We start from the raw sequence: 27,292 nt of genomic DNA on the forward strand, positions 1-27,292 counted from the left end.
GAGATGGAGTGCTCTCGTTGCCCAGGCTGAAGTGCAATGGCACGATCCTGGCTCAGTGCAACCTCCGCCTCCCGGGTTCAAGTGATTCTCTTGCCTTAGCCTCCCAGGTAGCTGAGATTACACATGCCCCACACCACACCCACCTAATTTTTGTATTTTTAGAACAGACAGGGTTTTACCATGTTGACCAGGTTGGTCTCCAACTCCTGATCTCTGGTGATCCACCTGCCTCAGCCTCCCAACACTTGCCCAGCTGCGTTGAGGATTCTAAGGCTAACTCCAGACTCTGTAAAAAAAAGCACGTGATGATAGATTAGTAACACCTGCTGTCAGTTGGCAGCGTGCCTGGGAACTTGCCTAGAATTTGCCATCCCTGTGTTAAAAACTTAATATATTATCTTTCTACAGGACATTTGGATGTCAAAAGAAGAATGTGAAGGAGACAAACATTTATTAAAAGACTGATGAAATACGGAGGCTCAGACATTGGTAGAGGGTCAGTGGGATATATTAAATACATTTTGCAGGAGCCATAGAGAGAGTTGAAGGAAGTGGAAGGAACATCTGTTCCAAAAGAAAGAATCAGCTTGAAAGGGTGCAGAGAGAAATCGCTTATCCTAGCCTTACTAACTACCATTTTATGACCTAATATTCACTCAACATTCTGGTTAAATGTATAAAATGTGTCCAAGGTGCTGTCATCTATTTTGCTAAATAATATGGTTTCTATTTTAAAAACAACAGCTTTCCAGGCTTCACATTATACCCTGGGTCAATTATTTATTTTATTCTCCTTTGTCTGATGTGAGCCAAGATGCCTAAGAAGGTGGGCTTATAGAAGGCATGGAAGGTACCGTCTGTGATTTTCTTACTAGACTGAGCACATCTTTGGTGCTCAACAAATAATAAACCACCCAAGTGCTGCCACCTTGTTGGGGACCAGGTTTTTCCCCAGTAGAATCTAAATGAGAAGCTCCTGTCTCAGCAGCACTGGGAACTAAATCCTTTCAGCACCTTATTTATGTCCAAAATGGAAAACAGGTCATGGGGCAGTGGCTCACACCTGTAATCCCAGCTCTTTGGAAGACCAAGGTGGGGAGATCACTTGAGGTCACGAGTCCAAGACCAGCCTGGCCAATGTGGTGAAACCTTGTCTCTACAAAAAATACAAAAGTTAGCTGGGAGTGGTTGGGCACACCTGTGATCCCAGCTACTCTGGAGGCTGAGACAAGAGAATCGCTTGAATCTGGGAGGCAGAGGTTGCAGTGAGCTGAGATCGAGCCACTGCACTCCAGTCTGGGTGACTAAGCAAGACTCTGTTTCAAAAAAAAAAAAAAAAAAAAACAGATGCTTGGTGTCGCAAAGAAAAATCAGCACTGAGACAAAGGATCTCTCAGCAAACAATATTTACTTTTTTTACTTCCTGGACTGCAGGAAGGGTACTCTCACTAGACATCTTGCCACAAGAGTACAATGAATAAAGGAGAAGCAGACCTATTTATCCCTTATGCATCTGGGGTTGTCCTTACTGCTGTGTCTGATCTCCGTTGGTTGGAGCCAGACCTCACAATCTAAACTAAAACATGATTAGGATTAGCTAACAACTTAAAACTTTTCTAAACAGGCAAAAGCAATGATGATCTGGGACATGCCTGTGAGCATGTCCAACACAGATATTGTGGTTAAAGTACAAGGACATAGAATATACCACGTGCCTGTAAGCATGGCATGTCTAACAGCTACATAGGATAGAGCCTTATAAAGAGTTATTAGCACACTTACGATTTATTCTTTAATAAGAATGGAAACTTTAAAGAGGAACTTTTCTACTTCCCACAGTATGGGTAGCCACCAAATCCACTGCAAAGAGAGGAAACAAAGGTCGTATTGATCACAACAATTCCCAAATATATTTACAAGCATTTATCAAGTGTGTAAAACCACACCATCCTAAAAACTCTGCAGCAAATGTGCCTTTTGGAAGATTTTTCTGCATGAGTAAGACTTGTTGCAACTTTTGAAAATATATGGTTTAGAAAGACAACTTTCCCTAATAAATCACCTGTGGCAAACAAAGGAATTCTTCTCTCTTCCAAAGACCTCCAAATCACATTGAAAATGAGGGTCATCTGTCTCACACATATTCATTGCCAATTTGATATGCACAGATGCCTCTGAAAGTCTTTGAATACTAAATGTTTCTACAGTGTCGCCTTGCTCTTCCTTTTCAGAAATTCGTTGCCAAGCTCCATATTTGAGATCTTGGCCTTTCCACTATGCCCACATCAGGAGCTTTAGCCTGCAGCCTGGTCGGTGTTGTCAGGCCAATGCGATGTCATCGGCGCTTGGTCCAGTAATCCAAGGCTTTCTTTAGTCACTTACACTGTGCTAATTTCCAATATAATGAAGGTCTTCAACGTGGGAGTCGAAAGCCCAAACCGTTTCAATTCATGGGTGGAAAACACACATGAAAGTGTTTTATAACGCATAAGCAACTTTATAAACAGTATAGCCAAGCAAAGATAGAATGTTACATGCATTGCCTGAAATCACGCATAAAGGCAGAAGTTTTCGCCAGAATGTAAGATTGTGAACTGGGGGGTTGGGGCAGGCGGCGGCGGCGTTGAGGCAGAAAAGCTGGAGAAAAGTGGGAACTTCCTCCTCAACGTGCCGCCCACAGAGAAGCACGCCCCTCCTCCCGATGTCTGTGGAGCTAGGTCAACCTGGGCCGCTAAGTTTGAAACCTACAGTGGCAGCTTTTCAAACCCATTTCCGACTCCTACTCCAGAAGGCAAAATGGTTTCGGTTTATGTCCCATCTTTTCACCCAGGCCCTCAACTGCGCGCTACCCCTGCCGGAGCACCGTTCGGTTTTATTCACAGAAACGGTGCCTTCACAAATCGAAGCATAAGAGCCTTCCGAAGCAGCATATAAGTGCAATGTAACTCCTAAGGTTGGTGACGCTGAATCGTAGCCCGCATACTGAGCCGCCTGAGCTGGGAGCAGCAGCAGTTCTCAGGGAACCACTGCCCCCTGGTGTCTCTGCACGGGCCAGGAAGTATTTTTGGTTATCATCTGTAAAAGATTATTGCTGGGCTCTTTCTGACTCGTGGATTGTTGGTTCAAACAAGGTTTCCTTCATCTCATGGCTTTTAAAATCAGATCTTTCTTCCTCCTCTCTCCCTACTCTGATTTTTAATAAGGCTCATTTTATTATAATTAGCAAAACAGTGTAGACTCCTTGAAGAAAATTTGAATACGATTATTTCATTTCATTCATGTTTTAATGTATTTCCTCCCCCAATTTTTTCAATCTTTCTACATATAAGGAAATCTAATTTTACTTGGGGACAGAAAAAAGCTACAAGAACTATGAATTCTAATTTTACCATAAATGTTACATAAACGCAATCCTCTGCACAATAAGAAAATCAGTTTTTGAATCTCCTAGACTATTAAGAAACAGAGTTGACTTTTTTCTCTTAAACAATATAAAGCATATATTATAAAGGATAGCGCTTTAGATCACACGCCCTCATACATGTGCCTGCAATTTCAATACTATGGATTAAGAATACTGGAGTTGGTTTTGGCCGAGCACGGTGGCTCACACCTATAATCCTAGCACTTTGGGAGGCCAAGGCGGCAGATCACTTGAGGTCAGGAGTTTGAGACCAGCCTGGTCAACATGGAAACCCCGTCTCTACTAAAAGTACAAAAATTAGCCAGGTGTGGTGGCACGCACGTGTAATCCCAGCTACTCAGAAGGCTGAGGCAGTAGAATTGCTTGAACTAGGGAGGGAAAGGTTGCAGTGAGCTGAGATTGCACCACTGCACTCCAGCCTCGGCAACAGAGTGAGATTTTTGTCTCAAAAAAAAAAAAAAAGAAGAGGAAGAAGAAAGTGCTGGGTGCCATGACTCATGCCTGTAATCCCAGAACTTTGGGAGGCCAAGGTAGGTGGATTATGAAGTCAGGAGTTCGAGACCAGCCTAGCCAACATAGTGAAACCCCATCTCTACTAAAAATACAAAAATTAGCTGGGTGTGGTGGCATATGCCTGTAGTCTCAGCTACTTGGGAGGCTGAGGCAAAAGAATCACTTGAACCCAGGAGGCAGAAGTTGCAGTGAGCCGAGATCGCACCATTGCACTCCAGCCTGGGTGACAGAGCGAGACTCTGTCTCAAAAAAAAAAAAAGAAAGTAAAAAAGTAGTAACATAAAATATTCTACTGTAGGGTGTGTGAAGGCAGGTTTTAAAATGAGGCCTGGCAGGGCGCAGTGGCTCACGCCTGTAATCCCAGCACTTTGGGAGCCCGAGGGGGTGGATCACCTGAAGTCAGGAGTTCAAGAACAGCTCGGTCAACATGGTGAAACCCTGTCTCTACTAAATATACAAAAACCAGCTGGGCGTGGTGGCAGGTGCCTGTAATCTCAGCTACTCCAGAGGCTGAGACAGGAAAATGACTTGATCCCAGGAGGGGGAGGTTGCAGTGAGCCAAGATAGTGCCATTGCCCTCCAGCCTGGGTGACAGAGTGAAACTCTGTCTCAAAAAAAAAAAAAAAAAAATGAGGCCCTCATTTTTCAGGAAGCAGCTTAGCAGAGTTGGGGAAGCAAAAAGCCAACCAAGTCACAGGTGCCTATATCAGGTTCTCAGCTCTAATCATTCTGGTTTCTGGTTTCTCTTACCACCTCAGTTGAGCACCTTTACTCTGACAGAGAGAAAGAATTCCACACACCCCAAGGAAATTTGGCAGTTATATCTCCCATCTCTCTAGATCTCTGCCACTTTTGTCTGTTACTAATGAGGGAAGGGAAAAATTACAAAGCTGTAAGCTAGCCATTAACTATAATTATCATCTTGATCTCTAGCAACCAGAGCCAGAGAGACAATGTTGTTTGAGGCAAATCTCTTAACCCATCTTCTCCTCAGTTATCTCATCTGTAAAATGAGAAAGTTGGATCAGTTATACCTAAATCAGCCCCAGTTCAAACAGTAAGAGTTTGTGATCTATACTTGGGTCTCCCAGTCAAAAAACCCTAGTGTTACAATAACTTTATATCTTAAAAAAAAAAATAAGACTGCCAGGCGCCTTGGCTAACACCTGTAATCCCAACACTTTGGGAGGCCAAGGTGGGTGGATCACCTGAGGTCAGGAGTTCGAGACCAGGCTGACCAACATGGAGAAACCTCATCTCTACAAAAAATACAAAATTAGCCAGGTGTGGTGGCACATGCCTGTAATCCCAGCTACTCGGGAGGCTGGGGCAGGAGAATCACTTGAACCTGGGAGGTGGAGGCTGCAGTGAGCCTAGATCATGCCACTGCACTCCAGTCTGGGCAACAAGAGCAAAACTCTACCTCAAAAAAAAAAAAAAAAAAAGACAAAACAAACAGTGTTGGCCAGGTGCTGTACCTCACGCTTGTAATCCCAGCATTTTGGGAGGATGAGATGGGATGATGGGAGGATTGCTTGAGCCCAGGAGTTCAAGATCAGCCTGGGCAATATAGCAAAACCTTGTCTCTACAAAAAAATGTAAAAACTGTTAGCTGGGCATGATGGTGCATGCCTGTAGTTGCAGCTATTTGGAAAGCTGAGGCAGAAAGATTGCTTGAGCCCAGGAGGTCAAGGCTGCAGTGAGCCATAATCTTCACTCCATCCTGGGTGTCAGTGAGACCATGTCTGAAATATATAAACACTATACAGAGGCCAGGCTTGGTGGCTCATGCCAGTAATCCCAGCACTTTGGGAGGCTGAGGCAGGCAGATCACAAGGTCAGAAGTTCAAGACCAGCCTGGCCAATATTGTGAAACCCTGTCTCTACTAAAAATACAAAAATTAGCCAGGTGTGGTGGTGGACACCTATAATCCCAGCTACTCGGGAGGCTGAAGCAGGAGAATGGCTTGAACCTGGGAGGTGGAGGTGGAGGTGAGCCAAGATGGCGCAACTGCACTCCAGCCCGGTGACAGAGAGAGACTCTGTCTCAAAAAAAAAACAACCACTATATATACATATATACACACACACACACTCACACACTATATATATAGTGTTTTTTTATAGTGTGTATATATAGATAGATATATAATTCAGCAAACAAATGTTCAATAAACTAGGATATAAGTCCCCTTATTTTATTTTGAGGTTTATGGCCTGGGTGAGCCCACCTCCAAGACCTAGTGAGGAAGTGGCTGCCCTGAAGGTTGAATGAGAGTGATTTATGTCTAACTGTCGCCACCTGCTTTGCTGCCTGAAGCTCAGCTTCTCCTTCTGTCCAAAATCCTCTTGCTATTGTAAATCTGGCCACAGAATGCAGAAGCCAACAGAATGAAACTGTCTTCATTCAACAGAATGAAACTAAGCCAGCTCACAAGTACTTATTAAGCACTTACTGTGTGACAGGCACTGTGCCAAGTGCTGAGAATACAGTAGGGGACACAACAAATAATGGTTTTACCCTCATGGGTCTCACAGTCTAGAGCAGACATCAGATTCTTGTTTTTCAGAAGTGAGAGTTGTTCTGCTTGTCAGAGAAAAAGGAATGATCCTATAAGTTCTGCATATACAGGAGCTACGGTTCATTTATCATTGTATACCCCATGCTTACCACATAGTAGATATCTACAAGTGTGTACCACATAAATGAGTGACTGATCAGATGTAAAGTTTTTTTTTTTTTTTAATTGCATTTTAGGTTTTGGGGTACATGTGAAAAACATGAAAAGTTGTTGCATAGGTGCATTCATGGCAGTGTGATTTGCTGCCTCCCTTCCCCTCACCCATATCTGGCATTTCTCCCCATGCTATCCCTCCCCAACTCCCCCCCGCTGTCCCCCCCACTCCCCCGCAACAGACCCCCGTGTATAGTGCTCCCCTCCCTGTGTCCATGTGTTCTCCTTGTTCAACACCCTCCTATGAGTGAGAACATGTGGTGTTTGGTTTTGTGTTCTTGTGTCAGTTTGCTGAGAATGATGGTTTCCAGGTTCATCCATGTCCCTACAAAGGACGCGAACTCCTCATTTTTAATGGCTGCATAATATTCCATGGTGTATATGTGCCACATTTTTCCTGTCCAGTCTATCATCAATGGGCATTTGGGTTGGTTCCAGGTCTTTGCTATTGTAAACTGTGCTGCAATGAACATTCGTGTGCATGTGTCCTTATAGTAGAATGATTTATAATCCTTTGGATATATGCCCAGTAATGGGATTGCTGGGTCAAATGGAATTTCTTTTTCTAGGTCCTTGAGGAATCGCCACACTGTTTTCCACAGTGGTTGAACTAACTTACACTCCCACCAACAGTGTAAAAGTGTTCCTATTTTGAGATACCATCTCACGCCAGTTAGAATGGCAATCATTAAAAAATCTGGAGAAAATAGATGCTGGAGAGGATGTGGAGATGTAAAGATTTTTTATTCGTCATTTAACAAATCTAAGCCAGGGCAGGGTGCTGTGGCATATGTCTGTAATCCCAGCACTTTGGGAGGCCAAGGCAGGCAGATCACTTGAGCTCAGGAGTTCAAGACCAGCCTGGGCAATATGGAGAAGCCACATCTCTACAAAAATTAACAATAATTTTTAAAATTAAAAAAAGGGCTGGACACAATGGCTCAGGCCTATAATCCCAGCACTTTGGGAGGTCGAGGTGGGTGGATCACGAGGTCAGGAGTTCCAGACGACCCTGGCCAATATGGTGAAAGATGACCCTGGCCAATATGGTGAAACTCCATCTCTACTAAAAATACAAAAATTAGCTGGGCATGGTGGCACGCGCCTGTAGTCCCAGCTACTCGGGAGGCTGAGGCAGGAGAATTGCTTGAACCTGGGAGGTGGAGGTTGCGGTGAGCCGAGATCGCGCCATTGCACTCTAGCCTGGGTAACAAGAGCGAAACTCCATCTCAAAAAAAAAAAAAAAAAAAAAAAAATTAGCTGGGTGTGGTGGTGGACACCTGTAATCCCATCTACTCAAGAGACTGAGGCAGAAGAACAGAAGAATCGCTTGAATCCAGGAGGAGGAGGTTGCAGTAAGCTGAGATAGTACCACTGCACTCCAACCTGGGCAACAGAGCGAGACTCTGTCTCAAAAATGAATAAATCAATCAATAAAATTAAAGGAAGACTCTAAACCAGTTTAAGGTATGCTCCTGGAACTGTTCAAGATCATCTGGGCATGTAGCATTGTTATCTTTTTCAGAGTAACATAGGAAAAAATGAAATTGGCTGTTGGGCAAGTCAAAACTTTGTTTTCTTTGTGGTGTGTGGGTTTCTGGTTTGAGTTATCTTGCCTGTTCTTGCAAGAAGGAAATTCATGGAGGTTAGTGGTTTTGTTGTCATTATTTTGTGAGCCTCCTACGCTGTATTTTCATTTCGTCAACCAACAAATATGCACTGTGCTAGGTGCTATTCTGAGCACTGAAAATACCATGATGAGCAAGACTTGGAGGATCTCCATCCTTGGGCAGCTTCTATTCTAGAACTTTCCATAGATTGTTGCACTTTCTTCTCACCATTTACCTGATTGAGACAACTATAATTACTATGCCACTTTCAAAGAAGAACATTGAGGGGGATAAAAGAATTCTTCAATAAAGAATGAATGCTGGCTAGGCACAGTGGCTCATGCCTGTAAACCCAGTACTTTGGGAGGCCAAGGCGGCAGATCACCTGAGGTCAGGAGTGCGAGACCAGCCTGGTCAACATAGTGAAACCCCATCTCTATTAAAAATACATAAATCAGCCGGACATGGTGCCACACGCCTGTAATCTCAGCTACTCTAGAGGATGAGGCAGGAGAATTGCTCGAGCAGGGGAGACAGAGGTTGCAGTGAGCTAAGATGGTGCCACTGCATTCCAGCCTGGCTGACAGAGAGAGATTCTGTCTCAAAGGGAAAAAAAAAAGAAAAAAAGAATGGATGCAAACTGAGTTTGCAGAACGACTCTGAGCAGATTCGGGGCAGCACTGCTTCTGTAATTCAATGGTAGTAGAAAGAAGAACCAAGTACTCATTTGTCATGGAGGATGTAGACAGGTATATCCTTTTCAGAAAGGTTTTGCAATCCCTTTCAATGTTTTAAATTTATGTATCTTCTGGCAGTGTAATGCCAATCTTATGAATTTATCCTACACAATGTGCACAAACAAAGACATAAAACCTAGGCGTGATGGTGCATGCCTGTAGTCCCAGCTACTCAAGAGGCTGAGGCAGGAGGATTGCTTGTGTCCAGGTATTCTGGGCTGTAGTGCACTATGCCTGTGGGTGTCCGCATTAAGTTCAGCATCAATATGGTGACCTTCTGGGAGCAGGGGACCACGGGTTGCCTAAGAAGGGGTGAACCGGCCCAGGTCAGAAATAGACCAAGTCAAAATTCTGGTGCTGATCAGTAGCAGTATCTTGCCTGTGAATAGCCACTGCACTCCAGCCTGGACAATATAGTGAGACCCATTTCTACTAAAAGAAAAGTTTTCATTTAATAAATAAAAAGAAATAAAAGACATAATTTCAGCATTATCTGTGATAGTGAAAATGAGAAATAAATGTCCATCAGGATGAGATTGAATAAACAAATTATGGTATGTCCATATAACAGAATACTATGCAAGTGTTTTTAATGACATAGATCTAAATGTATAGACTTGGAAAAATATCCATTAAGTCAGAAAAGGAAGTTGTTTTTTTAAAGTATAGTTTTGTATAATACAGCCAACATTTCAAGTGTCCTAAGTACCTTACATGCATTATCTTAAGTAGATACTGTTATCTTCCTCACTTTATAAATGTGGAAACTGAGTTATGCAGTAACTTGGTCAGTGAATGTAGACATCTAGCTTTGAGCCAATGTGCTTAGTCACTTCACTATATCAAGGAGGTAATTAATTCCCCTTTTAGCTTAGACAAGTTTGAGTTGGAATTTCCCACTTTCAATCAAGAGAATCCTAATAAATAATCCAGATATAAGTCAATAGAAAGTGGATAAATTATGGCCCAATAACAGAATACTGTGTAGCCGTTTGAAAGACTGGGCATGGTGGTTCACGCCTGTAATCCCAGCACTTTGGGAGGACAATAAGGTGGGCAGATCACTTGAGGTCAGGAGTTCCAGATGAGCCTCACCAACATGGTAAAACCCCATCTCTACTAAAAATAGAAAAATTAGCTGGGTGTAGTGGTGCATGCCTGTAATCCCAGCTACTTGCGAGGCTGAGGCAGGAGAACTGTTTGAACGTGGGAGGCAGAGGTTGCCGTGAGCAGAGATCATGCTACTACACTCCAGCCTGGGCAACAAGCAAGACTCAGTCTCAAAAAATAATAATAATAAATTTTTTAAAAAGAAGAAGAAACAATATATATCAACATGAAAACAAACCCAATTATTTAAGAGTAAAAGCAAGTTTACAGGACAGTTTGTGTTTGTGCATGTGTGTAATTTTGTATACACATATATTTAGAGAGAAAAGACATTTCAAAACAGTTTTAAGTGTCTCTGGAGGCTAGGATGGGTAAGACTTTCACTCTATTTTTATATACTTCTGTATCTATCTATCTATTTATTTATTTATTTAATAGAGACGGGGTCTCCTATGTTGCCCAGGCTGGTCTTAAACTCCTGGTCTCAAGTGATCCTCTTGCCTCAGCCTCCCAAAGTGCTGGGATTACAGGTGTGAGTCACTGCACCTGGTCTGTATCTTTCTTTTTAATTTTCCAAAGAGCATATATGACTTCTATAAAAATTTTAAGCCAAAAATAATTACAGGACAATAGTTGTGGTACATTTATGTTATACAGCTTTCCACTTCATTGCCCCTATTTTGTATAAAAACAGAAGACTTAAAATTTGCAGGTCCAGGCTCCTAGACCAGGCTGAGTTTTGTTTTGTTTTGTTTTTGTTTTTTTGTTTTTTAGACGAAGTCTCACTCTGCCACCCAAGCTGGCAACCTCCACCTCCTGGGTTCAAGTGATTCTCCTGCCTCAGCCTCCCGACTAGCTGGGACTACAGGTGCGCGCCACCAGGCCCGATTAATTTTTGTATTTCTAGTAGAGACGGGGTTTCACCATATCGGCCAGACTGGTCTTGAATTCCTGACCTCGTGATCCACCCACCTCAGCCTCCCAAAGTGCTGGGATTACAGGCATGAGCCACCATAGGAGGCCCAGGCTCAGTTTTAAATGTGTTCTATCACCTTAAGCAAATGTGTTTGCCTTTGTGGGACTGTTTTCTCCTCTCTAGGAGAACTGCCTGAAGCAACAGTAGCACCTGTTTCAGTGGTTTCTATATGCCAAGCACTATGCTGAGCAGTTTCCTCACCATAGCTCCAGGAGCTAAGCATCAACCCCATTTTCAGATCTGAAAATGGAAACACAAGAATTGGAATCAAAATGAACTCATATTTAGCTCACCCCCAAAAGCCATGTTCTTCCCACTATACCACTCTCCCAGCCACCTCTTGCATCGTGTCTCACCATGTCCTGGTGCTGGAATGTACTTAAACCCAGGCCCTATGACTCAAAATTCTCTACCTGGAAAATGCTATCATTCTGAATCCCTGGTCACTTACGTTATTGTTATAAAATGCTTATGCTGTATCAAACTCTAAACCAGGATGTCTCAACCTTAGCACTATTGAGGTTGGACTGGAAAACTCCTTGCTGTTGGGGGCTGCCTATGCAATGCAGGTTGTTTAGAAACATCCCTGGGTAGCACGCCACACCTCAGCTGTTACAGCAAAAATGCCTCCAGATGCACTGCCAAATGTCCCCTTGGGGAAAATCACCCTGGATTGAGAACCACTGATCCAAGAAAAGCCAAACTCCTGTGTGAACTCAGAATGAAAATTGTATTGAAAGGAAATTTTTAATCTAATAAATATTTGTACCTCCACTGATTCTTTACCAGTTTGGGTTAATGTTAGATCCAAGTATCTTACAGTTACTTGCCATGTGCAGAACACTGTACCAATTACACATAAAATTATCCAAGAATTAGGGAAAGGAGTTAGATCTTACCCCCTCAACAACTCCACTTCTCACCTACTGAAATTCATCCATGCCTGAGAGGAACAGAGCCATGTGAGGCTGCTGAGTGACGAAGGTGTTAAGAATATGCCAACCCAAAATATGCTGCCCTGGCAATATTGACTATTTTGTGTTAAAAACACTTGAAGAACAGCAGGTGCAAGAAGGTCATTCTGACTTTCCTTCTGTTTCTTAAAAGCAGGAGATAAAATTCCCATGTGAAAGATATCCTCCCTAAGCCAGAAGTGAAGTAACATTCTTATCATCAAGGACTGGGGAAAATTGGAAATTGAGGTCAAGGGAAATGTGTACAAACAAACTTTATCCTCCCAGCCACTTCTCCACCCAATTAACTCAGCCCAAGCCCCCCTGCCATGCCACACTTTCATAATTCACTACTGTTTGTCTAATTCAGCATATAAGTGTTCAACTCTGTGTCTTTGAGCGTTTCTTTATGAAGACTCCCATGCCAAGTGAAACTTGTATTAAATAAGTCTGTATGCTTTTCTCCTGTTGATCTGTCTTATGTTCATTTAATTCTCTGACCCAGCTGAAAAACTCTGAAAGGGTAGAGGTAAAATTCTGCCTCCCCTGAAATGAGAACAGCATTTTCAACCGAGAACAGTAAGAACTGAATTCAATGCTGATTTTATTTCAACTGAATAAACCAATGCACAAGTCATCTAGGCAGCAAGCTTAACTCTAGGAGCAAAAGCCAAGAAACGAAGATTCTTTTTTTCTTTAAATTATCCATCACTACACATGGCGGTCTTCCATATCTCCTCTTAGAAAATGTGGGTTAACAAATCTCATTAAAAGAAACATAGGAAAAGAGAAAAAGAGGAAATGCAATTTATCTAGTGTGCCAGTCAAGGTGGTCTCTCCATCTTCTTTTCTGTAAACTGCTACATTAGCAGGGTTCATTTCGGATGATTTTAATATCATGACCATCTTCCCTGCAAATTGAACAATCATAGAAACACAATTATTAACTATCATACTGAAACTGCCTCACTATTGGTATTAAAAGGACCCATGTAATTATACATTAGATTCCTTCGGGGCTACACTTAATCATTTTTTAAAGCTAAATCTAGGAAACAGGGTGAAAGTCTCCACTCTGCCATTTTTTTCCCTAACCCTAAGGCACAGGACACTAACCCCAAAGAATCACTCAGAGGGCTGAGCACGCCTGTAATCCCAGCACTTTGGGAGGCTAAGGTGGGCGAATCACTGAAGGTTAGGAGTTCAAGACCAGCCTGGCCAACATGGTGAATACCCATCTCTACTAAATATACAAAAATTAGACCAGGTGTGGTGGTTCACGCCTGTAATCCTAGCACTTTGGGAGGCCAGATCGAGTGGATCACCTGAGGTTAGGAGTTCAAGAGCAGCCTGACCAATATGGTGAAACCCCGTCTCTACTAAAAATATAAAAATTAGCTGGGTATGGTGGCTCATGCCTGTAATCCCAGCTACTTGGGAGGCTGAGACAGGAAAATCTCTTGAACCCCGGAGGTGGAAGTTGCAGCGAGCTGAGATCGTGCCATTGCACTCCGGCCTGGATAACAAGAGCAAAATTCCAAATCAAATATTATATATATACAAAAATTAGCCAGGCATGATGGCACATGCCTGTAATCCCAGCTGCTTGGGAGGGCTGAGGCAGGAGAATCGCTTAAACCTGGGAGGAAGAGGTTGCAGTAAGCCAGGCGACAAGTGAGACTCGGTCTCAAAAAAAAAAGAATCAGAGAAGACCGACTGAAGTCAGATAATGAATCCCTGCTCTATACAAAGCTGCATACCTGAAGGAGCAGTCGCAGTGACCTGGTCAGGTGTGCTACATGAAGCGTATCAAGTATAATACACTCATTACTTAGCATTCCACTAAGTAGAGTCAGTAAGTCCTACTTCCTGACTAGTAGTACAGGGTGTGCAGATCACCCACACATGCCCTTTGAATTAAAAATAAAATGTAATACTCCACAGAGTTTAACTATTCAATAGACTCTTAATTTTAGGAAATTTCGAATTCATGGGCAATAATGTAATTTGATTACATCTCATTCTTTAACTTGACTTGAAAAATGCACTGAGGATTTTGCATCTTTTTAGCCATCACCCTGAAAACTGAGAACTACCATGTCACTTTTCATACTTATATCCAAGAAAATAGACACTACCTCCTAAGTAATCAAAATCCAACAAAAGAAATGAAGAGGCCGGGCACAGTGGCTCACGCCTGTAATCCCAACACTTTGGGAGGCCGAAGCAGGTGGATCACTTGAGGTCAGGAGTTTGAAACCAGCCTGGCCAACATGGTGAAACCCCATATCTACTAAAAGTACAAAATTAGCCAGGCATGGTGGTGCCTGTAATCCCAGCTACTTGGGAGGCTGAGATACGAGAATTGCTTGAACCCAGGAGGCAGAGGTTGCAGTGAGCCAAGATTTCGCCGCTGCACTCCACCCTGGGTGACAGAGTTAGACTCTGTCTCAGAAAACAAAGAAACAAACAAAAAAAAACAACAAAGAAATGAAGAAAAATTTTACAGTTGTAAAATCATGTTACCTGATTTTCATGCACAGAGTACATTCATTGGGATAAGTGGACATGTCACTGCCACACACAGGGTTAAAGTCCCTGGGACATCCTGGTAATTTATACTGAGCGCAGTTTGGCTGAAAAAAAGAGACAGAGAAATTCGAGAATGACTTGAGATACAGTCATATAAAATAGCTCAGAGGAGAATATGTTCCAGATCTCCCTAGATTTCCTAAACTAATTCAATAAAAATAGTTTTATTTTCCAGAAAAAAAATTTTCCAATGCAAAAATCAGATACAATGTTGGTGTGATGACTCAATACATACTATGTAAAAAGAGGACCTTGGCTGGGCACGGTGGCTCACACCTGTAATCCCAGCACTTTGGGAGGCTGAGGCAGGCGGATCACCTGAGCTCGGAAATTTGAGACCAGCCTGACCAACATGGAGAAACCCTATCTCTACTAAAAAATAGTAAATTAGCCGGGCATGGTGGTGCATGCCTGCAATCCCACTACTCGGGGGGCTGAGGCAGGAGAATCACTTGAACCCGGGAGGTGGAGGCTGGGCAACGAGAGTAAAACTCTGTCTCAAAAAAAAATAAAGGACCTCAGAGGCTTCAATCTGGCTGATTTTTTTTTTTTTTTTTTTTGAGACAGTCTCGCTCTGTCTCCCAGGCTGGAGTACAGTGGCGTCATCTCGGCTTACTGCAACCTCCACCTCCCAAGTTCAAGCAATTCTTCTGCCTCAGCTTCCCAAGTAGCTGGGACTACAGGCACATACCACCACACCCAGCTAATTTTTGAATTTTTAGTAGAGACGGAGTTTTACCATATTGGCCAGGTTGGTCTCAAACTCCTGACCTTGTGATCTGCCCACCTTGGCCTTCCAAAGTGCTGGTATTACAGGCGTGAGCCACCATACATGGCCAATCTGACTGATTTTTAAATAAAAGTCTGAGACATTTCACCATACCTACTTTATTATCATCTAGCTTCATAATTTGTACTTCACTAAAATCTCCATGTGGATGTTCTATTAAATTCCACCTTAATCCCTTGGCTTAATGCCAGGACAAAATCAGGAATCTCATCTTTCAGTCTGAATTTTTAAGACACTGACATTTAACCAAAAACATTAAAGAAAGCAGGAGATTCACAATTGAAGCAAATTTGTGCCAAAGGAAAAATGTTCAAAACAGGTTCATCATTGATGGAGGCTCCAAATTTCATGCCACAAGATACTAACTACAGGAAGAGAGTTCAATCTGGGCAGACATTTCCCCAAAACTTCCTCTCCACTCTCTGGAAGAGGGCCACTACACATTTATTATTCCTTAATGTCATTTTAATTCTTATAGAAGGGCAGAGTGTGGTGGCTCCTGCCTGTAATCCCAACACTTTGGGAGGCCAAGGCAGGTGGATCACCTGAGGTCAGGAGTTCGAGACCAGCCTGGCCAACATGGTGAAACCTCGTCTCTAATAAAAATACAAAAAATTAGCCGGGCATGATGGCAGACACCTGTAGTCCCAGCTACTCGGGAGGCTGAGGCAGGAGAATTGCCTGAACCTGGGAGGTGGAGGTCGCAGTGAGCTGAGATCTGAGATTGTGCCATTGTACTCCAGCCTGGGCAACTAGAGCAAAACTCTGTCTCAAAAAAAACAAAAAACAAACAAAAAAAAAACCTACAGTAATCAAACAGTGTGGCAGTAGGATAGAGGATGATAAACTATGAGAAAGCACCAGAAGGTACAGGTAGAAAAGCAGGCTGTGTTAATGAGGTTAGACTTTCTCTAACAATGAGAAGTCCTTGAAGATTTTGCACAGAGACATGCTACACTCAGTCAAGGTTTTAGAGACTAATTGTAGCAGCAGTGTGTAGCAGGAACTGGAACTGGAAAGTGAAGATACCAAAAGGCTGGGGAAAATCCATTGAAAAGCCACTATGTTAATCTAGGTGAGAGATAATGGGGGCCCTAAATTAGAGCAGTGGCAATAGAAATTGGGGGAAAAAAAAGGATCTTTCTCTCTCTTTTTTTTTTGTTAAGGCTGGTTAAGTGAAGCAGAAGAATGGAAAAGGAACAGAGAAATCTGTGGTTGTGATCAATTAGCTGTAAACACCACTGCACGAAAACCAGCCAAACCAAAGGTCTCTTGTGTGGGTCATCCTTTTAACAATCCTGTCAAACGATAGCAGGTCCAGGCCAGGAGGTAGCTCACTCCTGTAATCCCAGCACTTTGGGAGGCTGAGGCGGGTGGATCCTTTGAGGTCAGCCTGGCCAACATGGTGAAACCCTGCCTCTACTAAAAATACAAAAAAATTAGCTGGGTGTAGTGGCACACGCTTATAGTCCCAGCTACTCGGGAGACTGAAGCAGGAGAATTGCTCTAACCCGGGAGGCAGAGGTTGCAGTGAGCAGAGCTCTCACCACTGAACTCTAGCCTGGGTGACAGAGTGAGATCCATCTCAAAAAAAAAAAAAAGACAGCAGGCCCAATAGCACTTGCCTTAGCTCCTAAGTATGAGGGCCTTCTTCAATTCTGCATGTAGGATCTCAGTCACCCTAATCCCAGCCTTGAAACAAAGGTACCATAATTCCCATTTTCTTTTTCTCTTTTTTTTCTTTTTTTTTGAGATGGAGTCTTGCTCTGTCACCCAGGCTGGAGTGCAATGGCACGATCTCGGCTCACTGCAACCTCTGCCTCCTGGGTTCAAACGATTCTCCTGCCTCAGCCTCCCAAGTAGTTGGGATTATAGGCACTCACCACTGCACCCAGCTAATTTTTGTATTTTTAGTAGAGAGGGGGTTTCACCATCTTGGCCAGGCTGGTCTCAAACTCCTGACCTCGTGATCCACCCACCTCAGTCTCCCAAAGTGTTGAGATTACAGGTGTAAGCCACCACGCCTGGCCATAATTCCCATTTTCCAAAAGAAAATCAAACCCAAGCAAACTGAGTCACTGGCTAAAAGTATTACTGGGCATCCATGAGATGCTGAAGACTGAGCACCAAATAGCAAATAAGATATTATCCCTGACAACAGGTATACACAGTTTTCTGGAAGAAATAGGCAAACAGGCAATTACAATCCAATGCTATCTATGATGGGGTAGAGAAAACCACTAGATCTGGAGTCAGACTGCTTGGATTTGAAGCATAGCTCCACCACTTCCATGTGACCTTGACCAAAGGGCTAATAATCAAATAATGTTCTCTACCTCACAGTACTGTGAAAGATGAAATTAGTTATTATACATGAAGCATTTAGAACACTGGTGTGGCATGTAGGTATCTAAGTATTTACTGTTATAATGGTGATGATGATGCAGTATAGGTAAGCACAGAGAAAGTGTGTGTATATATCTCTGCTTTGGAGGAAGGGAATAGGGTGGGAAGACTTCCTGGAAGAGGTCTACCACAGTTAACCTACTGAAGTCAACACCCTCATATGTCAAATAATGTCTATCTTACAACGTCATTGTGAAAATTGAGAGACCAAATATACAGACAATGACTAGACCTTATATAAAACAGAACTCTGACCCACAACCTGTAGCAACCTGCCCAGGAACCCAAACCATTATTCAGAATAACCAGCCCAGGAGGTCAGCAGGCTATAAGTCAGACTTGTAGGAAATCAGACTGCTCTCTCTAGTGATAGTCCAGAAAGCCAAACAATAACCCCTTTAACCATCAGCCCAAAATGGCTAGGACTTTTTTTTTTTTTTTTTTTTGAGATGGAGTTTTACTTTGTCATCCAGGCTAGAGTGCAGTGGTATGTTCTTGGCTCATTGCAACCTCTACCTTCTGGGTTCAAGCAATTCCCCTGCCTCAGTAGCTGGGATTATAGGCATGTGCCACCACTCCTGGCTAATTTTTTTTTTATTTTTAGTAGAGACAAGGTTTCACCATGTTGGCCAGGGTAGTTTCAAACTCCTAACCTTGGGTGATCCACCCACCTCAGCCTCCCAAAGTGCTGGGATTACAGGCGTGAGCGCCGTGCCTGGCCGCAAAATGGTTAGGACTTGATTACTCACTGACAGCTTCCCTAATTTCTGTCCTCAATTTCAACTTAAAACAATCAGAGAAAACCAAATATGCACCCCTAACCAATACCATAGAATGTCCTGCTTCTAGTTAGCCCACCTGCAGCATCCCCGTGCCAACAGCCTCCCACCAGGCCATACCTGAAACCATTCCTATTTTCCACTATAGTTTTCCCACTTCTCTCTTTGACTCAAATCCCTACCGAAATGCAAGTGACAGTGGCTGACTCCTTGCTATATCAAGCCCTGAAAAAAATAGCCTTTGCTTGTTCTCAGTCGGTTGGTCTCCATGTACATCCTCAGAATTTAATTTGATAAAGTACATAAAATGTCTAGTATAAGGCATAACTATTTTTCCAAGGACCTTTTGAATCTTTAAAGGAAATATTAACACAAACAAAGACGGAGAGGTTTTCAACTAAAATGTACACTTTTAGCTGAATCAAAAGGCCTCCCTGAGAACCTGGTTTTAAATGCAGTCCTCAATGGTTTTCAAAAGCAGTAGGTCAGACCTGAAAACCAGCCTCCCTCCCAAACGGTTTTGGGTTTCACTGTATTATTAGAAACAGTACAAGTGGTTTCCTACTTACCGTTCTATATTCTGAAGCCTGACCAAATTGAGGGGCCAGAGTGCCTGCAAGAAGGAAGCATAGACATTTTGCAGTATGGGATCAAGGTAAGGTATTGTTCATAATTCTTTTTTTTTTTTTTTAGTAAGTTCTTGCTATGTTGTCCAGGCTGGTCTTGAACTCCTGGGCTCAAGAGATCCTCCTCCCTAGGCCTCAAAGTGCTGGAATTTGAGGCGTGAGCCACCACGACCAGCCTGATTAGGATGTATTAAAGTCCAGTTTGGGATTTATGCAGGCCACATCTTCTATTTTCCCCTCTAAGGCCTACTTTCTTTGAACTGTTCCCTTCCCACTTCCACCAGAAAGCATATTGTTTTTTATGGCACTTCTCTCCACAAGCACATAGAAATAACATTTGGTTCTGTTCTCTTTAGGTTTGGCTGAGAAAGGACTTTGAAGCTATGGAATAAAAGTCACGCTAGTGCACTGCAGCCTCAATTCCTGGTTTCAAGTGAACCTCCCACCTCAGCCTCCGGGGTAACTGAGACTACCGGCCTAAGCCACCGCACCCGGCCCAGGAAGTAACCCTTAATTAATAGTTCATGATGTTCTTTTCCTTTGCAACTCGGGGTAACAAATACAAAATTTAACACAAGACAGGAGCATTTAAACTCCATTTTAAGAGAGGTGTCCAGTGTGGTTAGACAAAAGCCCCCTTCTTGTCAGCATCCACAATTCCTCACTCCTGCCAATCTCCTGCTGGGGTCCCGTGGGGGCCATACCTTAAAACCCAACTCCTCATCTTGGGTACCAGAAAATCTACTTTAACAGGGAAAGCCCCCTAGACAGCCGGTGTCCCTTGGAGCTGGGAGCGAAGCCCAAGCAAGAACTAAAGAGGGTGGCTGACTCCACAAAGCCACCCCCACACCCCAGGGTTCGCGCTCCTCCACCTAGCAAGTACGCTGGGGAACCGCCAGTAACGGACGCGGGGGTACCGTCGCCGAGGCCGCGCGGAGCCGGGCAGGGGCCGCCGCCGGCGTGATGCCCTCTCCCGCGCTCCTCCGGAGGTCCTGGCTCGTCAGGATTGCTCCGAGCGCTACCTGCGAAAGTCACGGCCAGAAGCAGCAGAGCCAAACGCAGCATCGCCTGCGCCATCCTCCGCCGCCGGCCGTCGGACCCCTGCGCTCTGGTGCCTGCGCCACTCGCGGGGGGCGCTCGCGCGACGGGGCGCGGGGAGGGCAGGGAAGGGAGGACGGGGGGCGGGGCGAGAGTGGGAGGAAGGGCAGCGGTAGGTGGCCAGGGCAGGAGGGGCGGCAGGAAGAGGAACCGGGAAGGGTCGGGGAAGGACCAGGAAGAGCCGGGAAGGGGAAAGGTAGGAGGATGGCGGAGGGGGCCGTGGGAAAGGAGGGAGTCGGCGAGGTAGAGGAGGGGACGATTGTTCCCCTACTTCCTCTCCTCCCAGCCAAGATGGACCTCTCCCTCCAGCATACAAGAACCTGTGAAAGTCCTAGGGAGCCCTCGTGGAGCTCGGGAGTTCTGTCAATCGACTCCTATTTCTTAAGCATCTACTAGGTCCCAGGAAGTGTTTTGTTGATGAAGACAGCCCTGACCTCGACAAAGGAGGTCCCTGCTCTCAGGAAGCGTTCAGTCTTTCCCTTTTTAAATATATTTTTAAATTATTTTAGTTAACACAATGATTGTACATATTTATGGGGGTACATAGGGATATTTGGATGCATACAATGTGTAGTGATCAAAACAGGATAATTAGCATATTCATCACCTCGAACATTTATTATTACTTTGTGTTGAGAACATTCAAAATCCTCTCATCTAGCTACTTGAAAATACGTAATAAGTTATTATAAATTTCAGGCAGGGTCTCGCTCTGTTACCCAGGCTGGAGTGCAGTGGCACGGTCTCAGCTCACTGCAGCCTCCACCTCCCAGGCTCCAGCGATCCTCCCACGTCAGCCTCCCTCCCAAGTAGCTGGGACCACAGATATATGCCACCATGCCAAGCTTATTTTTGCATGTTTTGTAGAGACAAGTTCTCACCATCTTGCCCAGGCTAGTCTCAAACTCCTGGGCTCAAGCAATCCGCCCCCACCTCGGCCTCCAAAGTGCTGGGATTACAGGGTTGAACCACTGTGCTCTACCTTCGTAATAAATTATTGTTAACTGTAGGCCCCCTACAATGCTATAAAACACTTGCACTTATCCCTCCTACCTAGCTGTAATTTTGTATACTTTAACCAACCTCTCCCTATCCTCCATCCTTCCCAGCCTCTAGTAACTACTGTTCTACTCACTATTTCTGTAAGAAATAATTTTTGCCAAAGAGGCTGAGCAAGTTAGTGCATTAAGGCCAGGTGTGGTGGCTCACGCCTCTAATCCCAGCATTTTGGGAGGCTGAGCCAGGTGGATCACTTGAGCTCAGGAGTTTGAGAGGAGCCTGGGCAACATGGCAAAACCCCGTTTCTACAAAAAGTATAAAACTTAGCCAGGTGTGGCCAGTGACCGAGATCGAGCTACTGCACTCCAGCCTTGGTGGCAAAATGAGACCATGCCAAAAAAACTTGACCAGATGGCCGGGCGTGGTGGCTCACGCCTGTAATCCTAGCACTTTGGGAGGCTGAGGTGGGTGGATCACCTAAGGTCAGGAGTTCAAACCAGCCTGGCCATCATGGTGAAACTCCATCTTTAAAAAAAAACTTGACCAGGCATGGTGATTCATGCCTGTAATCCCAGCACTTTGCAAGGCTGAGGCAGGTATATCACTTGAGGCCAGCAGTTCAAGACCAGCCTGGCCCCATCTCTACTAAAAATACAAAAATTAGCTGGGCATGGTGGTACACATCTATAGTCCCAGCAACTCAAGAGGCTGAGGCATAAGAATTGCTTAAACCCAAGAGGCAGAGATTGCAATGAGCCAAGATGGTGCCACTGCACTCCAGCCTGGGTGACAGAGTGAGACTCTGTCAAAAAAAAAAAAAAGTTAGTGCACGGTGGCTCAAGCCTGTAATCCCAGCACTTTGGGAGGCGAAGGCGGGTGGATCACTTGAGGTCATGAGTTCGAGACCAGTCTGGTCAACATGGTGAAACCCTATTTCTACTTAAAATACAGAAATTAGCGGGCATGTTCCCATACTCCTGTAATCCCAGCTACTCAGGAGCCTGAGGCAGAAGAAATTCTTGAACCTGGGAGGTAGAGGTTGCAGTGAGCCAAGATCACACCATTGCACTCCAGCCTGGGCAACAGAGTGAGACTCCATCTCAAAAAAAAAAAAAAATTGCTGGAGACTGGACCCAGCTGATTCTGTCAGTGTAATGAAAGGCTATTGCTGTGGCACTACTGAAAGAAACAGCCAGCAGGCAGGAGCCAGTCCCTTCTCCTTCCTCCTGCCTTCTGGAGTCCCCCTCACACACCCTATGGGCAGAACCTTCTGGAAGCCAACTGGCATCACAAAGCAGAGCGTGGAAGTGGGGGTTCAGAGCTGATGTAGAATCACCTTATGACTGGCATGGTCCCACGCCCACCTCTTGACCTTGACAACCTCAAGGGCTGGAACAAGAAGACACTGTGCAGTTTTCAACTCCACTAAGTGCCACACACGGCTGAGTTCTGGTTGGTATCCTGTTTGAGGCTGAGTGGTAAATATGAAATGAGTGTTAGTACTTTTCTTTTTTTTTTTTTAATTTATTATTATTTTTTAAAGACGGGGTTTCACCATGTTGGTCAGGCAGGTCTTGAACTCCCAACCTCAGGTGATCCACCCACCTTGGCATCCAAAGTGCTTGGATTACAGGTGTGAGCCACTACGCCCGGCTGAGTGTTAGTACTTTTCTAAGTCACATCACGTTCTGTTCTTTGAACAACAGTCACAAAATGGACATGGCTCATTTTGCTGAAGATTCTTACCAAGGACTGATAAAATAGAATTTACATATAAAGCTCTTCTCAACTGTGTTGGATGTCTGTTACCAAATGACATGTGCACTTGCTTACAAACATCTTTGATGCTCTGGGAACACAAATGTGACCCCAGACTCAGGGCAATGCTCAGAGATGTGTGAGTAGGAATTTCAGCTTCAAAAGAAAAGCCAATAACCCCTCAAGATAGATTTCTTAGAAATGTGTGTGTGGTTACGGCTGCCTTTAGGTTATTTTGTTTCAAAGAGTTGTTACTGGCTGGCAGGGTGGCTCACGCCTATAATCCCAGCACTTTGGGAGGCAGAGGTGGGCAGATCACTTGAGCCCAGGAATTGGACCTGGGCAACATGACAAAACCCTGTCTCAACAAAAATTAGCCTCGTGTGGTGGTGCACTCCTGTAGTCCCAGCTACTCAGGAGGCTGTGGTGGGAGGACCACTTCAGCATGGGAGGTGGAGGCTGCAGTGAGCCGTGATTGCACCACTGCACTTCAGCCTGGGTAATGGCAGTGAGAACTTGTGTTAAAAAAAAAAAAAGTTGGCTGGGCGAGGTGGCTCACACCTGTAATCCTAGCACTTTGGGAGGCCAAGGCAGGTGTATCATGAGATCAGGAGTTCAAGACCAGCCTGATAAAACCCTGTCTCCAAAGAAAAAAAAAAAGTTAATAATTATACCTTAGAAATATTTTCTATCAAGGTGCTTTTCATGTTGTCTCAGCATTTGTGAGCCAAGAACAAGGGTCAAGAAACATTTTCTGTAAAGGGCCAGATAGAAAATACTGCTGACTTCTTGTCACAACTAAACTCTGCCATTGCAATGCAAAAGGAGACATAGAGTGTAACTCAATGAATGGGCATGATTTTTTTTTTTTTTTTTTTTTTGAGAGAAGGTCTTGCTCTGTTGCCCAGGCTGGAGTACCGTGGTGCAATCTCAGCTCACTGCAGCCTCGATCTTCTGGGCATAAGCGATCCTCCCACCTCAGCTCCTCAAGTAGCTGGAACTATAGGCATGCACCACCACACCCAACTAAGTTTTTTGTATTTTTTTGTAGAGACAGGTGATATGGTTTGACTCTGTCTCCATTCAAATCTCAACTTGAATTGTATCTTCCCATGCTATTCTCATGATAGTGAATAAGTCCACAAGATCTGATGGGTTTATCAGGGGTTTCTGCTTTTGCTTCCTCCTCATTTTTCCTCTTGCTGCCACCAAGTAAGAGAGGACTTTCACCTCCCACCATGATTGCGAGGCCTCCCCAGCCATATGGAACTATAAGTCCAATTAAACCTTTTTTTTCTTCCCAGTCTCAGGTATGTCTTTATCAGCAGTGTGAAAATGGAGTAATACAGTAAATTGGTACCAGTAGAGTGGGGCATTGCTGAAAAAATACCAAAATGTGGTGACTTGGCTTGAAACAAGATGGCAGGCTTGTGGTAAAACAAGATGGCGGGCTTGTGGTAAGAAGCTATGAAGCAGGAGTAGAAATTAGTATGCCTAGAAGCAGATTTTAAAAGCAGTTTCTCTTCAGATCATCTTTTTTCATACCATTTGATAGGTATCTTGAAACACCATAGTAAAATGGGTTTACTGTAGCTGCAGTAAAATGGGTGATGTCAAAGAAAACTATCTTGAAACATTTATTTCCAGTCCCAAACGGAGCTTTATATTGTGTTTGTCATAAATCTACATACTCTCCTCTACCAGACGACTATAATTGCAAAGTAGAACTTGCTCTGACTTCTGATGGCAGGACAATGGTATGCTACCACACTTCTGTGGACATTCCATATGAACACACAAAACCTGTCTCTTGGCAAGATCCTGTGAACAATAATGAAGAAAAACACAATCAAATCCTGAAAACCAGGTTGGAGGAAAAAGTTGAACCCCTTGAGCAAGGACCTATGATAGAACAACTTAGCAAAATGTTCTTTACTACTAAGCACCACTGGTATCCTTATGGTTGGTATCACAGATGTAAGAATCCGAATCCTCCAAAAGACAGACGATGCTGAGGTTCCCGGGAGAATCAAATAGAAATGTGCCTCACTTGCCATCTGAGAAAATGCAGTCTGGTGTATTCACTAATATATAGTAAACTAATAATGATAAAAAAAAAAAGTGGAAGGGACTTTGGAACTGGGTAACAGGCAGAGGCTGGAACAGTTTAGAGGGCTCAGAAGAGAACAGGAAAATGTGGGAAAATTTGGAACTTACTGGAGACTTGTTGAATGGCTTTGCCCAGAATGCTGATAGTGTTAGGAAGAGTAAGATCCAGGCTGAGGTGGTCTCAGATGGAGATGAGGAACTTCTTGGGAACTACAGTAAAGGTGACTCTTGTTATGTTTCAGCAAAGAGACCGGAGGCATTTTGCCCCTACCTTAGAGATTTGTGGAAATTTGAACTTGAGAAAGATGATTTAGGATATCTGGCTGAAGAAATTTCTAAACAGCAAAGCATTCAAGGGGTGCTTTGGGTACTGTTAAAGGTGTTCAGTTTTATAAGGGAAGCAGAACATGAAAGTTTGGAAAATTTGCAGCCTGACTATGTGATAGAAAATAAAAACCCAGCCAGGCACAGTGGCTCACGCCTGTAATCCCAGCACTTTGGGAGGCTGAGGCAGGCTGATCACCTGAAGTCAGGAGTTTGAGATCAGCCTGGCCAACATGGCAAAATCCCATCTCTACAAAAAATGCATAAATTAGCTGGGTGTGGTGGTGCACACCTATAGTCCTAACCACTTGGGAGACTGTGACAGGAGAATCACTTGAACCTGGGAGGTGGAGGTTGCAGTGAGCCAAGATGGCACCATTACACTCCAGCCTGGTTGGCAAAAGTGAAACTCTGTCTAAAAAAAAAAAAATGGCCGAGTGCAGTGGCTCACACCTATAATCCCAGCACTTTGGGAGGCCAAGGTGGGTGGATCACTTGAGGTCAGGAGTTCAAGACCTGCCTGACCAACCGTGGTGAAATGCCGTCTCTACTAAAAATACCAAATTAGCTGGGCATGGTGGCTTACACCTGTAATCCCAGCTACTCAGGAGGCTGAGACAGGAGAATTGCTTGAACCTGGGAGGCAGAGGTTGCAATGAGCTGAGATCACACCATTGCCCTCCAGCCTGGGCAACAAGAGCAAAACTCCATCTCACACACACAAAAAAAAAAGATAGAAAAACCTATTGTCTGGGGGGAAATTCAAGCCAGCTACTGAAATTTGCATGAGTAGCAAGGAGCCTAATGTTAATCCCCAAGACCACAAGGAAGATGGAGAAAATGTCTCCTGGACATGTCAGGGACATTCATACTGCAGCTCCTCTCATTACAGGCCTGGAGGCCCAAGAGGAAAAAGTGGTTTCGTGGGCTGGGCCCTGGATCCCTGTGCTGTGTGCATCCTAGGGACTTGGCGTCCTGTGTCCTGGCCGCTCCAGCCATGGGTAAAAGGTGGCAACATACAGTTCAGACTGTGGCTTCAGAGGGTGGAAGCCCCAAATCTTGGTAGTTTCCACATGGTGTCGAGCCTGCAGGTACACAGAAGTCAAGAATTGATGTTTAGGGGGCAGGGACGGGGCTTTGCGGCCCTGCAACCTCATCAGGCTCAGTCCCCTCCTGATAAAAATAAAATAAATAAATAAATAAATAAATAAATAAAGGAATTGAGATTTGGGAACCTCCCCCTAGATTTCAGAAGATGAATGGAAATGCCTGGATGCCCAGGCAAAAGTTTGCTGCAGGGTGGGGCCCTCGTGGAGAACCTCTTCTAGGGCAGTGTGGAAGGAAATGTGGGGCTGGAGCCCCCACACAGAGTCCCTACTAGGGCACTGCCCAGTGGAGCTATGAGAAGAGGGCCACCATCCTGCAGACCCCAGCATGGTAAATCCACTGACAGTTTGCACTGTGTGCCTGGAAAACTGCAGACAGACAACACCAGCCCACGAAAGCAGTGGGAGGGAGGCTGTACCCTGCAAAGCCACAGGAGCAGAGCTGCCCAAAACCATAGGAACTCACCTCTTGCATCAGCATGACCTAGATGTGAGACCTGGAGTCAAAGAAGATCATTTAGGAGCTTTAAAATTTGACTGCCCCACAGGATTTTGGACTTGCGTGGGCCCATAACTCCTTTGTTTTCACCAATTTCTCCCGTTTGGAATGGCTGTATTTACCCAATACCTGTACCACCGTTGTATCT

The 27,292-nt window shown here is 44.3% G+C and overlaps 2 protein-coding genes across 3 annotated transcripts; one reads left to right on the forward strand and one right to left on the reverse strand.

Moving 5' to 3' along the window:
- Positions 1 to 12,644: 12,644 nt before the first annotated feature.
- On the reverse strand, positions 12,645 to 20,362 carry SPINK2 (serine peptidase inhibitor Kazal type 2). Of its 2 annotated transcripts, XM_012441038.2 has the most exons (4): positions 20,274 to 20,362; positions 19,195 to 19,238; positions 14,585 to 14,694; positions 12,645 to 12,969 (listed from the first exon to the last, which is right to left on the reverse strand). In XM_012441038.2, the coding sequence occupies exons 1-4, from the start codon at positions 20,326 to 20,328 to the stop codon at positions 12,924 to 12,926; spliced, it is 255 nt and encodes an 84-aa protein (XP_012296461.1). In that variant the 5' UTR covers positions 20,329 to 20,362; the 3' UTR covers positions 12,645 to 12,923. The 2 variants fall into 2 exon arrangements, with proteins under 2 accessions (XP_012296461.1, XP_012296457.2); XM_012441034.2 differs by lacking the exons at positions 14,585 to 14,694; positions 19,195 to 19,238 and having other exon boundaries at positions 12,652 to 12,969; positions 20,124 to 20,362.
- A 191-nt stretch (positions 20,363 to 20,553) lies between these two features.
- Positions 20,554 to 25,121, forward strand: LOC105709194 (large ribosomal subunit protein mL42-like). The gene is made up of 2 exons (XM_064363641.1): positions 20,554 to 20,587; positions 24,700 to 25,121. The coding sequence occupies exons 1-2, from the start codon at positions 20,554 to 20,556 to the stop codon at positions 25,119 to 25,121; spliced, it is 456 nt and encodes a 151-aa protein (XP_064219711.1).
- Positions 25,122 to 27,292: the final 2,171 nt, after the last annotated feature.

Source organism: Aotus nancymaae, unplaced genomic scaffold (genome assembly GCF_030222135.1).
Source record: "Aotus nancymaae isolate 86718 unplaced genomic scaffold, 86718_ANA_hifiasm-v0.15.2.pri h1tg000006l, whole genome shotgun sequence".
Taxonomy (NCBI): domain Eukaryota; kingdom Metazoa; phylum Chordata; class Mammalia; order Primates; family Aotidae; genus Aotus; species Aotus nancymaae.